Below are 14,953 nucleotides of genomic sequence, written 5' to 3' on the forward strand. Positions count from 1 at the left end.
AGCATGCCTAGTCCCTGTAGAGAAGTGCTGCCAATAAAATAGGACCCTCTAGAGCAGTGGAACTGACTGTGTTCTCTGGAATGATGGATGAGTTGGGTGGTTATCTGGATGCAATCAAATCCTCACAGCAAGACCCCTCCCAAATCTAGTAGAAAGCCTTCTTCCCTGGACATTAGAGATGATTATTCCAACAAAAGTAGGAGAAACTCTTTTTAATACCCTTGATCTCAGCAGAAACAATGAATGAGCAGGTGTCCCAATACTTTAGTCAATTTAGTAAAACCGTCAAAAGTTGCTTCGGTGTTATTCAGGGCTTATCTGCAGGCTCTAAAGTTCCAATTAAGGAACCCTTTTAAGTGCTCCTGGATCTGAAAGAGGTCCTGTTTGATGGATGGCTTTTGTGGCAGGCCTGGGAGGTGGGGAGCTACATCTAACCTCAGACTTAACCACACTTATGCAACCAGGATTCCAAGATTTGTTTGACCAGTCAGTCAAGATCTGACATATTTACCTAACAATGACTTAGCACACATTGATGCTAGTGGAAATACTGAAGAAAAGGCAGAGTTGTACATATTAAAGAGGTCCTAGAATACAACAAAAACTTGGAAAGTTCTACCAGAAGACTCTGAAGACATGAGGGCCGTAAATCGTGAATGTATTTATGACAGTTAGTGGGATGGAAACCATTGTTAACAAGTTAGAGATGCTGGCGACTTCATGTGGCAAATGTGGTGTTGTTGATACCGGGGAGCAGCTCATCACCTCCAGACTTCGCTAGTTATGGGAATACGGGTGGCTTCGGCAACCGGGCCACAGACAAGGACTCGGAAGAAACCCGGAAAGCGACAAAGCCGAAGCTATAGAGAGCGAGCAGGGCCCCGTGCTAGGCTACAAGCTACTGCCAGCCAATCCCAGCTTTTAGCATCACTTCTCTTCATCGTCTACAACCTGGACAACCTCCGCTTTTTTTTTTTTTTTTGTCCATAAATAATTTCCTGTGGCTTTAAATGACGTCCCAAACAGGAAATGACATCATTTGAGTCTTTTAGAGCAGCCGGGAACAAAAATTGCAAGTTCCGGGGTACTTTTACGTTGTTTATTTGTTGACGTTTTTTCTTTTTCGTTAGACAGGATCCGCCAAGCCTGACGCAAAATAGTTAGAGAGTTATTTACGCTATTAACACAAAGAATTGACCGGCTTGTGTGCTAGGCCAGAAACCTTAGTATATTAAGAACTGTGGTCATGTCAGGATGTCAGATTTACCACGCTGTCACATTTTATTATATGAATATGGCTCCAATTGAGGCTTAGTTTCGTTCGTCAAGCTCGCTAGCGAGTTTTTGCAGGTGCCATTTGTTTGTGGCTTAAAAAACAGGCTGTAGAACCTGTCCGTTGACCTGCTACGCCAGGGCAGGGAGCTGCCTTACCAGATGAAACCGAAAGCAGGGTTACGAGACGACTCAGATCTTCTGAGAACCTAAAGGGTTCATCACCGCAGCAAACTGGTGCTGGCAAATTCGTGAGGAATGGCCTCCCAGCTGTCCAGGCAGATCGAGTGCTCGGTGTGTTTGAGTGACTTCACCGATCCAGTCACTCTGTCCTGTGAGCATTCGTTCTGCCGCCAGTGCATCACAGGCCACATGCAAGGCAACCAGGCCCAAAGCACCTGCCCGGAGTGCCGAAAGCCTTACGCTGCGACGGACCTGCAGCCCAGCCGCCTGCTGAGGAACATGACGGACGCAGTGCGGGAGCACCTCGCGTCCTTCTCCCAAAGTTCACCTACAGAAGATCCGGCAGCCCTGATGGACACACTGGTGTGTGCTGAACACGACGAGAAGCTCAAACTCTTCTGCGAAACGGACCAGAAGCTGGTATGCGTGGTGTGTCGGGACGGGCAGAAGCACCGGGGGCACCAGTTCAAGCCTGTGAAGGAGGCGGCCCAGATAGTGAAGGTAACAATCCGCTTAATGTGAACCAGGTTAAAGGGGAAGTCCACCAACTTTTCATATGTGTGTAGAATTTCAACTCTAAGATATAAAGGTAATGGTGAACATTACGGGTCAAAATGTTTTGCTTATTGGTACATTTCAGGTGTAACTCATCCTCAGCAGTGTTCATTGGTATGCAGCACAGGCATGTCTACAGTTTATTTAAAACTGAAATGAAACCTACAAAACCGGTCTCAAATTCTTACTGGTGCGTTCTCCATTCTTGTGTTATTGTTTTTTCCACAGAAATTTCACTCACTTAAAATTTAGATTTGAGAAGTGAACGTTACAAGTCCCAAAATGCAGTACATTAACAAAGCAAGGAAACAGCATTCAATTCAGTAACATAAAAAAAAACATTTGTAGATGCGAAATGAAATGAATTTAAAAACAGAAAACTAAAAACACAGTAGCAAAATTCTAAAACAGGGAAAAAACCAAGAAAATTCATGAACAGAAAATTTAAAAACAGAAAATTCAAAAACAGAAAAATTCAAAAACTGAAAATGATCAAACAGAAAATTCAAAAACTGAAAATGATCAAACAGAAAACTCAAAAACAGAAAATTTATCAAACAGGAAATTTAAAAAACAGGAAAATTCTAAAACAGCAATTTCAGAAACACAACAGGACATTCAGAACCAACTGCACGCTAAGAAACACAAGACAAATTTTATTGGTGCATTTTCCATTCTTGCGTTATTGCTTGAATGAAATTCAGTTTTCAGAGAATTGTCACTTGTCACAAGATTTGACTTTAACTTTAGCTTTAGCACTTTAGCTTTGAGAAGTAAACATAAAGAAACGCAGCAACAAATTCATAAACATGAAAACTATTGCAGACACGTAAAATCAATTATAAATCGAAAAAGTAAACAAAATAAACAACCGTAAATAACTAAAAAACATGAAGCAAATTTAAAAACAGAACATTATCAAACAGGGAAATTTAAAACCAAGAAAATTCATGAACAGAAACTTATCAACCAGGAAATTAAAAAAACAAAATGCAGAAACAGAAAATTAAAAAACTTTACAAGTGATTTTATAAAAACAAAATCAAATGAATTGAATAAGCTTTTGATTAGCTTCTAATTCTGAAGACGTATTTAGAATTTTAAAGTATTTCTGTGTCACTTTATCTATGTTTTTGTTAATGCCTTTTGTATCTCATCACTCTACAATGACTCCACTGTTTCCAACAATGTGTCAATACTCAGTACTTTCATCAATCCTCTCTTTTGCACCTATAGGGAGTACTGAAGGGTGCCATAGGCTTCCTGGCCAAAGAGAACAGAGAACTGAGTAACATGACCCATAAACAGGCAGCCGAGGTCACAAAAACTGAGGTAAGCATCCCATGGTTTGGTGTGGGCTCTTTAATCTGCTTGCTGCTCACTGCATTATGTTTCATTGCTAATAATACATTTCAATTACAAAGTGGAACTCACCCTCATGACCTGGAACTGGATTCAAAATCTTCATAACATCCTTTTCATGATCTTAGATGAGATCCAGAAGCCTATCAGAGCAGATCTCTGCTCAGTTTGAAGAGCTGCACGAGTTCCTGAGAAAGAAGGAAGAGGAGGTAAAGAAGAACCTGGAGGCTGAGGAGAGGAACGCTGTTGAGGCCATGTGCAAGAACTCGTCCGTGATCAGTAAAGTATTAATGGAAGGAAATGAGATGCAGAGTGTTTTCCAGTCTGCACTGGAGATCGCCCAGCCTGACCGCTTCTTACAGGTGACTCCAATTGAACATTTTCCATGACTACCAGTCCTAGATCTGCATCAGCTAACAAGTTAGCATGCTAACTAGGTACAAAATGTGCACATAGCTGAACTAGCGTCTGGAATTTTCGGGTCAGTCTAGATACTGATTATTGCAAGTGTATCCTCCACAGACCATGAAAACTATTGCAGACACGTGAAATGAAATATGAAAACAGAAAACTAAAGAAAACCAACTGCAAATAACAAAAAAAATAAAAAAAAATGGAGAAAATTCAAAAACAGAAAATTATCAAACAGGGAAATTCAAAACCAGGAAAATTCAAAAATAGAACATTATCAAACAAGAAGATTAAAAAAGAAGAAAATTAAAAAAACTAAAAATTATCAAACAGAAAATTCAAAAAGAAGAAAATTCAAAAACTGAAAATGATCAAACAGAAAATTCAAAAACTGAAAATGATCAAACAGAAAATTCAAAAAGAAGAAAATTCAAAAACTGAAAATTCAAAAAGAAGAAAATTCAAAAACTGAAAATGATCAAACAGAAAATTCAAAAAGAAGAAAATTCAAAAACTGAAAATGATCAAACAGAAAATTCAAAAACTGAAAATTATCAAACAGAAAATTCAAAAAGAAGAAAATTCAAAAACTGAAAATGATCAAACAGAAAATTCAAAAAGAAGAAAATTCAAAAACTGAAAATGATCAAACAGAAAATTCAAAAAGAAGAAAATTCAAAAACTGAAAATGATCAAACAGAAAATTCAAAAAGAAGAAAATTCAAAAACTGAAAATGATCAAACAGAAAATTCAAAAAGAAGAAAATTCAAAAACTGAAAATGATCAAACAGAAAATTCAAAAAGAAGAAAATTCAAAAACTGAAAATGATCAAACAGAAAATTCAAAAACAAGAAAATTCTCAAACAAAAAAGCCCCAGAATTTTCAGGGTCAGTCTAGATACTGATTATTGCAAGTGTATCCTCCACAGACCAAAATACGACCCCCTTCATTTTGTGTACTGCAAATCTAAAGGTCTAGCTAATCAGCAGATCCCTATATCATTTAGCCCTCCCACCAAGCAGTTCAGTTGCCCCAGGTATGGTTGGCTATCTGTGCTGAGAAACCTGGCCGTTCTGAACCATTTGCATTTGGAAAAGCCACCGGAAACGTTACCCTCCGTGCTCAGAACCGCTTGGCTCTGCCGTTGAAAAGAGGAAGTCCTGCTTCAGGTGTGTGTTAGAAGTATGCCAAACATTAGAAATGTAGTGAGCATGGGCTCTCCAGGACTGGGATTGGGAATTTCTGCTGTATCTACACCAACATAAATAATCTGTCAGATCTGACCTGCTACTACTATTTCCTGGGCTCGTGAGTTTGAGACCCGAGCCATGCCGCTTTGCCATCAGCAGCCGGAGTCAAATAGAGCACAATTGGCCGTACTCTCTCCGGGTGGGTAGATGGCGCTCTCTCTCCCCTCATCACCCCGAAAAAGCGATGTTAGCCAGCACAAGCACCCGCTGGCTCTGGTGCGGTGGAGCTGGGGCCCCGACTGGCAATGAATGGCTTTGCATGTATCGGAGGATACCTTCCTAGTGTAGGGAGCATTGCTAGTGCTAGGGGAGGTACGAACGGGTGGGCTAATTGGCAGTACCAAATTGGGAGAAGTTTGGTAATTAACTGTACTCAGAAAGTCATCCAGAAATGCTGGATTTTAACGCTGTTTTTTTTTTTCCAGTGGTGGAACGAAAAGGGACTTCCTGATACAGAGCGGATGAAAAAGAAAGGCAGCTTGGGACCAGAAATCAGGTCATTTAGTTGCAATTTGCAGGAACGGGAAACTTGATTTTAGTCATTTCTGGATTTTGTCGAGAATTCTGGAGGTTAAGCTACTATATGTCCCCAATTCTGCAGGTACGGGTCTAGGGTGGGAGATCTAAGCGTGATCCCGCACTCCCTGTTCCTCGGGCCTAGTGAGACTCACCTGCAGTTTTTTGTGTGGAAAGAGATGCTGGGCATTATCAAACCAGGTGCAGTAAATGCTTCTCTAGACAGGATTACAGGATCGTTACTGCCAGTGTCCAGCAGATACAGCAGATACAGCGGTACCAATGTTAGCCAGATTGACCCACCTCAAAAACTACTCTCTCTCTCTGTTTATACCCCAGTTCCAGAGACTCCCACCATAAAAGACCCTGAAGACTCTTACCTGACAGTGGCACCAGGAGGTGCTCATGTTTGGCAGACTGTGAGAAAGTCCAACATCTTCAAGGATTACAGTCCAGGCGTCGTCTCCACTGAGACCTTCGGAAGTGGACAGCACTACTGGGAGGTGGAAGTAGGCAAGAAGCTAGACTGGAGCGTCGGAATTAAGGTGGAGAAAGTATCTGGGGCTTATCTGAACCTTCGACATGGAAAAGGATACACCCTCAGGTGTGATGGAAGAGAGTTCCCCGCCGACGTCAAAGGACAGCCCAGTAAAATAGGGCTCTACCTGGACTGTCAGAGGAAGCATATGTACTTCTACAACGCTGACGACATGTCCCTGATTTTTGTAGCCAGCTATAACTTAGACCTGGCCTGGTCTGTTAGTCTTTTTCCAGGGCTTTATCTAGATGGAACAAACAGTGATCCTCTCACTGTGTGCTCCTACAGGGCTAAGTAAGTCAGGTTCTCCGATTCTGTTGGCATATCTAAACAACGTTGTGTGCTTCAGTTTTCAAGCAGTCAACCTTTTCCATTTGTTGGTGGAGGATAATGTTTGTAGAAATCTAGATCCTAGCAGCAGTTTTTAACACCGTCAACTATTTCTGCTACACCAAGAGTCCACCAAGGGGGAGATAGTGGAATGCTAGCTAGCACAGGTGTCATGGAGGAAGCAAGTGCTAGCCTTGACCCTTGACCCAGCTTGGTACCAACGACTGCTTACTAGGTGGGGATTTTTTATGCTAGTCATTAATATAAACAGATGTTTCCCACCGTATCTTCATGTGTATGGTGTGTGGTGTACTGTTTTAATTCATGGATGTAGGTAATGTAAAGTCAAAGTCCATGACTCTATGCTATCCATGCTGGTCTTAGCTGGTTTATGTTGTTGTGATGCTGGCGTTTGACTGGTTGACCAGCATACCAGTGTTTAAAACACAACAAATTGTTCAATCACCCCTGAAATAAAGCCCATGTAATTCCTTCCTTGCTTCTAAACGCTCATCTTTTGTGTCCAGGGTTCTATTTGTGTGTTCCGGTTACAAGATATATTTATTCAAAAACATCCAGCCATCTACCCACCCGGAGAAAGAGCTGGCTCCTGATGGCAGACAGCATGACCTGCGATTCAAACCAGCAATCCTCAGGTCATATATTAATATTTTAAGTATATTTTAACTCGCTGGTATAGTTCAGGTCAACCAGCTGGTTGACTTGCCCAGTTAGGGTAAATCTAGGCCCAAACTAACAAGCATAACAGAACAGTCACTGTACTACAATAGAACGAGAATATAAGCAGGTTTACTGTCCACCCCTTCAAACACAGCCTCATATACGTGTTAGAGTGACATGTGATCTAGATAGCAGTAGCTTTAGCTTTTTTACACTCGGGTTCAGCTATGATGTCAATCGCAGAACTAATGAGTATTACTAGCTAAGTACTTATTATGTAAAGAGCAAGGAAATCTAAGCTAACGTTAGCATCCAATTCTGTTTACCCTAACTGGGCAACTCAACCGAGCGGTCACACACACTTTTTGGGGTAACAAAGACCACATATTATTGTCAAGTTTTGATCATAAAAAATTATTAGTGGGTGAAGAACATTAACATTTATATTCTATTGTAGTACAGTGACTGTTCTGTTATGCTTGTTAGTTTGGGCCTAGATTTACCCTAACTGGGTAAGTCAACCAGCTGGTTGACATGAACTATACCAGCTACTTAAAATATTAATATATGACCTGAGGATTCGAATCCCAGGTCATGCTGCCTGCCATCAGGAGCCAGCTCTTTCTCCAGTTTACCCTAACTGGGCAACTCAACCAAGCGGTCACACACACTTTTTGGGTTAACGAATACCATATTTTATTGTCTAAGTTTCTGTCCTAAAAAATTGTTAGTGGGTGTACAACATGAACATGTCAACTGTTTTTTTTGTCAGCTTTAAGACTAGGATATGCTTTTTAGGACATAATCAGCATTACACTCTCTATTTAACGAGAAGAATAAGGTCAAACAGCTCAAAATGGCTTTCGCCAAATATGTAGTACAGCAATTTGATCACAAAGAAAGGTCTACCGTGCGGTCACGATGCCCGTTTAAGGGTTTAAAAAAGTGTTTTATCTCTTTAACTAAACATTTTCCCCATTTTCAAAACAAACATTTTAAGATGCCAACGTGGAAATGGCACCCGTTTGGTAGACTGACTCGGGCTGGTTTTGTGGCTTAGTTTCAGTTATCTTCTTCATCATGTGGGCCGTTGTTCGTTCTTGGTCAAGCTCACCAGCAAGTTGTGGCAGGTTGCATTTATCTGTCATTTGAGCAATAGGAAACTTGTTGGACAACTTCTTTTTTTTTCAGGGCTGGGAGGTGCCTTACCACATGAAACCGAAAGCAGGTTTAGGTGAGAACCTAAAGGGTTCATCACCGCAGCAAACTGGTGCTGGCAAATTCGTGAGGAATGGCCTCCCAGCTGTCCAGGCAGATCGAGTGCTCGGTGTGTTTGAGTGACTTCACCGATCCAGTCACTCTGTCCTGTGAGCATTCGTTCTGCCGCCAGTGCATCACAGGCCACATGCGAGGCGACCAGGCCCAAAGCACCTGCCCGGAGTGCCGAAAGCCTTACGCTGCGACGGACCTGCAGCCCAGCCGCCTGCTGAGGAACATGACGGACGCAGTGCGGGAGCACCTCGCGTCCTTCTCCCAAAGTTCACCTACGGAAGATCCGGCAGCCCTGATGGACACACTGGTGTGTGCTGAACACGACGAGAAGCTCAAACTCTTCTGCGAAACGGACCAGAAGCTGGTATGCGTGGTGTGTCGGGACGGGCAGAAGCACCGGGGGCACCAGTTCAAGCCTGTGAAGGAGGCGGCCCAGATAGTGAAGGTAACAATCCGCTTAATGTGAACCAGGTTAAAGGGGAAGTCCACCAACTTTTCATATGTGTGTAGAATTTTAATGCTAAGATATAAATAAAGTTGGGACTGAAATTTACAACCTTGCCTGGTCAGAGTGTTTTGCATATTGAGCGACTTTATAGATTTCTACAACTCTCTGTTGTTCTTGTAGGAGGTACTGAAGGGTGCCATTGGCTTCCTGACCAAAGAGAACCAGGAACTGGGTGACATGACCGAAAAACAGGCAGCTGAGGTCACTAAAACGAAGGTAACCGTTCCATGGATTTGGCGCGAGATCTTAAATTTGCTTAATTATGGCTAGAACTAGCACCCCAGCCAACATGCTCAGATAGGTTCCAGGTGGGCTTGGGCGTAGGGGTGGGCTATGAGTGGGCTTCTACATTGATGCGTTGATACTGGACCCAGTTGGGCTTCCCCAATGGGCCACCCTAATCTCACATGGGTCCCATTTAGGTCCAATGTGCAGCGTACAACTCAGATGAGGCCTATTTGTAACACCCTCCTGGTCCATCAGTGACCCTGGTGGGCATCCATATGTGGGGCCAACCCATGAACAGAGCTGGAACGATGCTTACATTTACATTTATGGCATTTAGCTGACGCTAGATGAACCCCAGTCTGCCACATGGTGTGGTAGCTCACTGGCAGGTAGTGATATTGTCTGTTGCACCACACCAACCACCTGTTGCGCCACACAATAACCACACCAACCACATGCTTTACACCGCATATATGTAATTATATGGAACTCGCCATCATGACCTGGAACCGGACTCAAAACCTTAATATCATCACAATTATTTCTTTATTTATTTTGGCCTTAGATGAGATCCAAAAGCCTATCAGAGCAGATCTCTGCTCAGTTTGCAGAGCTGCACCAGTTCCTGAGAAAGAAGGAAGAGGAGGTAAAGAAGGAGCTGGAGGCTGACGAGAGGAACGCTGTTGAGGCCATGTGCAAGAACTCATCCGTGATCGATGAAAGACTGACGGAAGGAAAAGAGACGGGGAGTGTTTTCCAGGCTGCGCTGGAGATCGCCCAGCCTGACCGCTTCTTACAGGTGACTCCACGTTTTAATAAGGGCACGCCCCAATTACGAATACCTACCAATTACTAATCCTCCTTAGTTTTTTGAGTATGAAGTATGTAGGGCAAATAAAAGTGTACTACACAAGACGAGTGCACTCAAACCCGGCCGGCTTTCGAGTGTGGTTACGATAGACTAATTCAGTGGTTCTAAAACCAGTCCTGAAGGAACCCCAGTCCTTTTTATGTGTGTTATAACTGCTTAATACTGATGTTAAAACAGTTGTGACCTGATTAGTAGCCATTAGTAAGCACATTTTAACCATAGGTCCATATTTATATAGTAGAGAATACATATATTCATTATTCATATTCATTCAGCCTCCTTGGTTACTTGAGTCCTAATACTCAGCTGACACTCCGCACTGGACTTCTGTAGAGGATGTTTCTAGCTGACGGCCTGAACTGTGGTCTTAGCTGTAGTTTTCATAGTTTGCAACTGACAGCAACGATATCTGCTATCCCACAGTGCAATGCGAAATGGAGAGGGAGGGGCTACTCCGCTACGAAAAAAATAGCGAATAACGTTTTCGTTGGTATGTTAATATTTTAGTATACCAACCTCCCGAACGCACACTATTAAGACTAGTATTAGCGTGTGGCAGGCAATTGGGACGCAGCCGATTATTTTTTATTTATTTATTTTTCCAATATTCAGGGTTTGTAGGAGGTACTTTTTTGACTTTTTGAGATTCCCAATCCTGGATATCCCACCCTCTACATATTTCTGTGCTTCCCGTCATCTAGCACAACCAAATCGCTTGTCATTGGCAGGGGTAAACAGGTCGATTGTAGGCTGGTTCGTTATTTATTGGCTCGTTATTTTAACGTATTTTAATAATTTTTGCTTTTTCCCAGTGGTGGATTGAAAAAGCCTGTTACTTTTGAGGTCCAGGTGGTATAGGCAGGGCACTTTGGGAATTTCTACTACTTACTGTTGGTCCTGTAGGAGGTACTGAAGGGTGCTTTCTGGTTGGTTGGTTATTAATTGGTTTATTATCACTTTATTATCATGTTTTTCAATATATTTTGGCTTTTCCCCAGTGGTGGAATGAAAAGGGCCTTCCTGTTACAGAGCGGATGAAGCAGAAAGACGACCTGGAGCCAGAAATCAAGTAATTTAATGGCGGCTAAGAGGAAACACTGAATTCATTTGAATGACGTCTCATTTCGAGGATCGTTTCTGAAGCCTTCGCTACTAACACTGTTCTGATATTGCAGGTACGGGTCAAGGGTGGGAGATCTAAGCGTGATCCCGCACTCCCTGTTCCTCGGGCCTAGTGAGACTCACCTGCAGTTTTTTGTGTGGAAAGAGATGCTGGGCGTTATCAAACCAGGTGATACAGCAGATACATAGGTACCAATGTTAGCCAGATTGACCCAGCTCAAAAAATGACTCTCTCTCTCTCTCTCTCTCTTTATACCCCAGTTCCAGAGACTCCCACCATAAAAGACCCCGCAGACCCTTACCTGAAGGTGGCACCAGGAGGTGCTCATGTTTGGCAGACTGTGAGAAAGTCCAACATCTTCAAGGATTACAGTCCAGGCGTCGTCTCCACTGAGACCTTCGGAAGTGGACAGCACTACTGGGAGGTGGAAGTAGGCAAGAAGCTAGACTGGAGCGTCGGAGTTCAGGGGGAGAAAGCATCAGGGGCTTATCTCAACCTTCGACATGGAAAAGGATACACCCTCAGCTTTGATGGAGACGAGTTCCCCGCCGACGTCAAAGGACAGCCCAGTAAAATAGGGCTCTACCTGGACTGTCAGAGGAAGCATATGTACTTCTACAATGCTGACGACATGTCCCTGATTTTCCTAGCCAGCTATAACTTAGACCTGCCCTGGTCTGTTAGTCTTTTTCCAGGGCTTTATCTAGATGGAACAAACAGTGATCCTCTCACTGTGTGCTCCTACAGGGCTAAGTAGTAAGTCTCTGATTCTGTTGGCGACCCAACCCACACTACCTAAACAGCTTTGTGGACTCCTGCTCTCCTGTTTCCCAGCAACCAAGACTGAATCAAGAAGAAGTTTGTATGCCAAGCTTTAAAAAAAAATACCTCTAGCAGAAGACATGATACAGTAAAAGGACAAAAGTATTGGGACATTAATATGGCGGAGGGGTGCAACATCTAATCGATTGGGAACTGGTGATGTCCTCTGGACAGCTCAAGCTGGCCTACCCATCCTGTCCTCTACTGGTCACCCATATACATATATACAGGATTTTCCACTATATCTTCTATTGGTGGTAGTGTGTATGGTCCGAAATCCATCTTTAAGACACCCCATGGTCCCAATACGCAGGTCCATGCTGGTCTACGCTGGTTTATGCTGATGTGGGGCTGGTTGACCAGTATACCAGTGCTTCTGCTGGATGATCAGTGTATTCCCTTGCTAGTGACCAGTGTTTAAAACATACCATATGCTGAGTTTTGCTGGTCCGTGGTGTTTTGTTTTAGCAGTGTAGGCTGTCTGGGCTCTGGACCAGTCTTGTGCAATCACTCCTGAAAAAAAAAAAAGAAAGCCCACGCATTTCCTTCCTTTTCTGACCTTTCTCTTACTGATGCAAAATAATCTTGGCTGTTTTTCAAAGGCCCACTCGAGTGGCCCACCGTAAGTGGGGTCTGTATAAACAGACGTCATGTAAATATGCTCTCCGCTTCAGATCCAGATCCAGATCCATTTCATAAACACATGTATTAGACTACGGCTGTGTCCCAAATCTCTGCCCTATTCACTATGCCCTACGTGTCTACATCCAGGCCACTGTCTAGAGCTCTACTATTATAGGGAACAAAACTCGGCAAGGCAGTGAACAACAGCAGAGTGTGTCCAGTGGCATGTCCTCATTTGCAGAACCCCAAAGTAGTGCACTAGACGGCTTATGAGTCAGCGAGGTCAAGTCAAGACTGACTGAAGATCCAGACCCAAAAAATCCTGAGAGTCCTGAGAATCATGCTGCTTCTCCAGTGGTCGAATCCCAGTGTTTACACCAGAGCTAACGGACGCCTGTGCCGACCAGCGTCGCAACTCGGAGTGGTGTGAGGTGGAAGTGCCATCGGTTGTGCTCTCTCCGACTCCGGCTGCTGATGGCAAGCAAGCAGCATGACCCAGGATTCGAACCAGCGAGCCTCGGATCATAGCGGCAGGCTCTTTAGCCTCGTATGCCCTCTAATGTGTTAACTAGCTAAGTATTGTTTTGGCATGTGTTTGCAAAATCACTATTTCTGAGACTAAGTGACTTCACTGCCCCCCAGCTGAAGAGCTTCGGGTCTCTCTGGTCAATCGCCAACTGTCAAAGCTGGTGCTGTAGGAATATGTCAGCCAATAAAGAGTACTGTATGTTTTCCAGCATGCTGTCCCTTCTTTGGAGTGGGCATGATACATACACCATTACACACACAGAATAAGGACAAAAGTATTGGGACACCTACATGAGCTTTTATCCCAGCCAACATGTGGGTCTCACACGGGTGGAACATGGGCTCTTGTGCATGCGTTTTTACTAGGACCCAGTCTGGCTTCCCAAATGAAAATTAAAAATTTCACCAGCTGACTTGTTGCTGTTGTTGGTGCAGCGGTGTCTCCTATTACATACAGAACCACGCTGGAGTTCAGTGAGCTCTTCAGAACCTCCCGTTCTTTCAGACTGCATGACTAGGGCTTGATTTTATACACCTGAGGCACAATGGGACTGAATGAAACGCCTGAATTCAGTGACTAAGATGTGTGTCCCAATACTTTTGTCCATATAGTGTACCTATAGGGCTTGCATTTTTTTTTGTAAAATTACGATAAGGTACAATCTGTTGATTGGGGTACACTGTGGCATTGATGCGAAGCACTGAAAGCCATTCCTGTACTACTAGCACCCCCTTGTGGAGAGTCTTTACCCTCCTAAAAGTGAGCGAGGTCCAAGCCTGCTTACCTAAAAATACAGAGGCCTTGTGAGGTCAAACCTGACCACGACCTCAAGATCCTAAACAAAGGGTGACTTGGCGGACTTGGCAGACTTCTGGTGGTGGGCTGGCCTCTGCTTTGTGGTAGGAAGCCAGCCTCCCCTATATGTTGATAGGCAGAGCCTGGAATGATAGATGACAGTGTTAAAAGGGAGGTAACGGGGTGGTGGAGGTCTGCACAGGTAGAGACGGAAATTATAGGACGTTAGCTTAGGCATCCGGTTCCGTTTTAGGTGGTTCTACTTCTACTGGGTTGTCCTATTTGTCAGGTTCTTGGACTATAAGGCTAAGCATCAGCTCAGCTCAGCCAGTGACGTAGTAGCGACATGCTAAAAGCATGTTTGCTGTGTTTCACATAGCCATGTTGGCCAGCTGCTGTCGTCTATGATTTATGCATTTCATAGAGGCCAAGAAGGAACCAAGAAACTGAGGAATCAGCGAGTCATGAGAGAGCACAGTCATGTTTGACCAGAACAGCCTGATCTAGATCCGTTCCAAATGTTTTGAGTCCAGCTGAGTCACGGTTGGCGCTTGAGTGGCTGTTTCTACACAGCGCTGTTCTACAGGCTGGCTCCCCTCCCCCCTACCCCCAGTGAATTCACAAGTTCATGGTTCACTTTAGTGCCCGAAACCAACGTCCATGTTTATCAAGCGAGTGGCCAGACTAATCTCAGTGTCTTGTTTGGTCTTCCCACTGATGGCAGCAAAACAAGCTTCACGATGCTCATCGCTATCTTCCACCCCGCCTATACAGTCTATGTTCACGCATTCCGTCTGCGTCGTTTAAAAAGCAACGATGTCCTGCCCTCTGGACCAGTGCTGTAGATTTCTGTGCAGTCTAACATGGAGCAATGGCAGAGCTGGCATTGGTTCAGAGCTGTAGTAACGCTGATTATCTGGGCAGGCTTCCAGGTTCACGCCAGGCAGCGGGAGCCGTTTACATATCGGAACATGTCGGAAACATGACGGAAACATGTCGGAAACATGTCGGAAACATAGCGGAACATGTCGGAAACATGTCGGAAACATAGCGGAAACATGTTGGAACATGTCAGAACAC

At 43.8% G+C, this 14,953-nt stretch overlaps 2 protein-coding genes across 2 annotated transcripts; both read left to right on the forward strand.

Annotated features, from left to right (window-relative positions):
• Positions 1–1,519: 1,519 nt before the first annotated feature.
• LOC140555739 (nuclear factor 7, brain-like) lies at positions 1,520–6,388 on the forward strand. Its single transcript, XM_072679043.1, has 6 exons — positions 1,520–1,956; positions 3,247–3,342; positions 3,501–3,734; positions 5,462–5,532; positions 5,638–5,753; positions 5,892–6,388. Exons 1-6 carry the CDS (start codon positions 1,531–1,533, stop codon positions 6,386–6,388), a joined length of 1,440 nt encoding a protein of 479 aa, XP_072535144.1. The 5' UTR covers positions 1,520–1,530.
• A 2,004-nt stretch (positions 6,389–8,392) lies between these two features.
• LOC140555740 (E3 ubiquitin-protein ligase TRIM62-like) lies at positions 8,393–11,920 on the forward strand. Its single transcript, XM_072679045.1, has 6 exons — positions 8,393–8,818; positions 9,002–9,097; positions 9,675–9,908; positions 10,979–11,049; positions 11,156–11,271; positions 11,364–11,920. The coding sequence occupies exons 1-6, from the start codon at positions 8,393–8,395 to the stop codon at positions 11,858–11,860; spliced, it is 1,440 nt and encodes a 479-aa protein (XP_072535146.1). The 3' UTR covers positions 11,861–11,920.
• Positions 11,921–14,953: the final 3,033 nt, after the last annotated feature.

The sequence above is a fragment of the Salminus brasiliensis genome, chromosome 5 (genome assembly GCF_030463535.1).
Source record: "Salminus brasiliensis chromosome 5, fSalBra1.hap2, whole genome shotgun sequence".
In the NCBI taxonomy this organism is placed as follows: Eukaryota; Metazoa; Chordata; class Actinopteri; order Characiformes; family Bryconidae; genus Salminus; species Salminus brasiliensis.

What these genes read in the sequence shown, in the direction of transcription:
- LOC140555739 (XM_072679043.1), top strand. Translation starts at nt 1,531, where the DNA reads ATGGCCTCCCAGCTGTCCAGGCAGATCGAGTGCTCGGTGTGTTTGAGT. An exon ending in AGGCGGCCCAGATAGTGAAG is followed by an intron (nt 1,957 to 3,246) that starts GTAACAATCCGC and finishes TTGCACCTATAG; the next exon opens with GGAGTACTGAAGGGTGCCAT. An exon ending in GCTGGGCATTATCAAACCAG is followed by an intron (nt 5,754 to 5,891) that starts GTGCAGTAAATG and finishes TTTATACCCCAG; the next exon opens with TTCCAGAGACTCCCACCATA.
- LOC140555740 (XM_072679045.1), top strand. Translation starts at nt 8,393, where the DNA reads ATGGCCTCCCAGCTGTCCAGGCAGATCGAGTGCTCGGTGTGTTTGAGT. An exon ending in AGGCGGCCCAGATAGTGAAG is followed by an intron (nt 8,819 to 9,001) that starts GTAACAATCCGC and finishes TTGTTCTTGTAG; the next exon opens with GAGGTACTGAAGGGTGCCAT. An exon ending in GACCTGGAGCCAGAAATCAA is followed by an intron (nt 11,050 to 11,155) that starts GTAATTTAATGG and finishes CTGATATTGCAG; the next exon opens with GTACGGGTCAAGGGTGGGAG.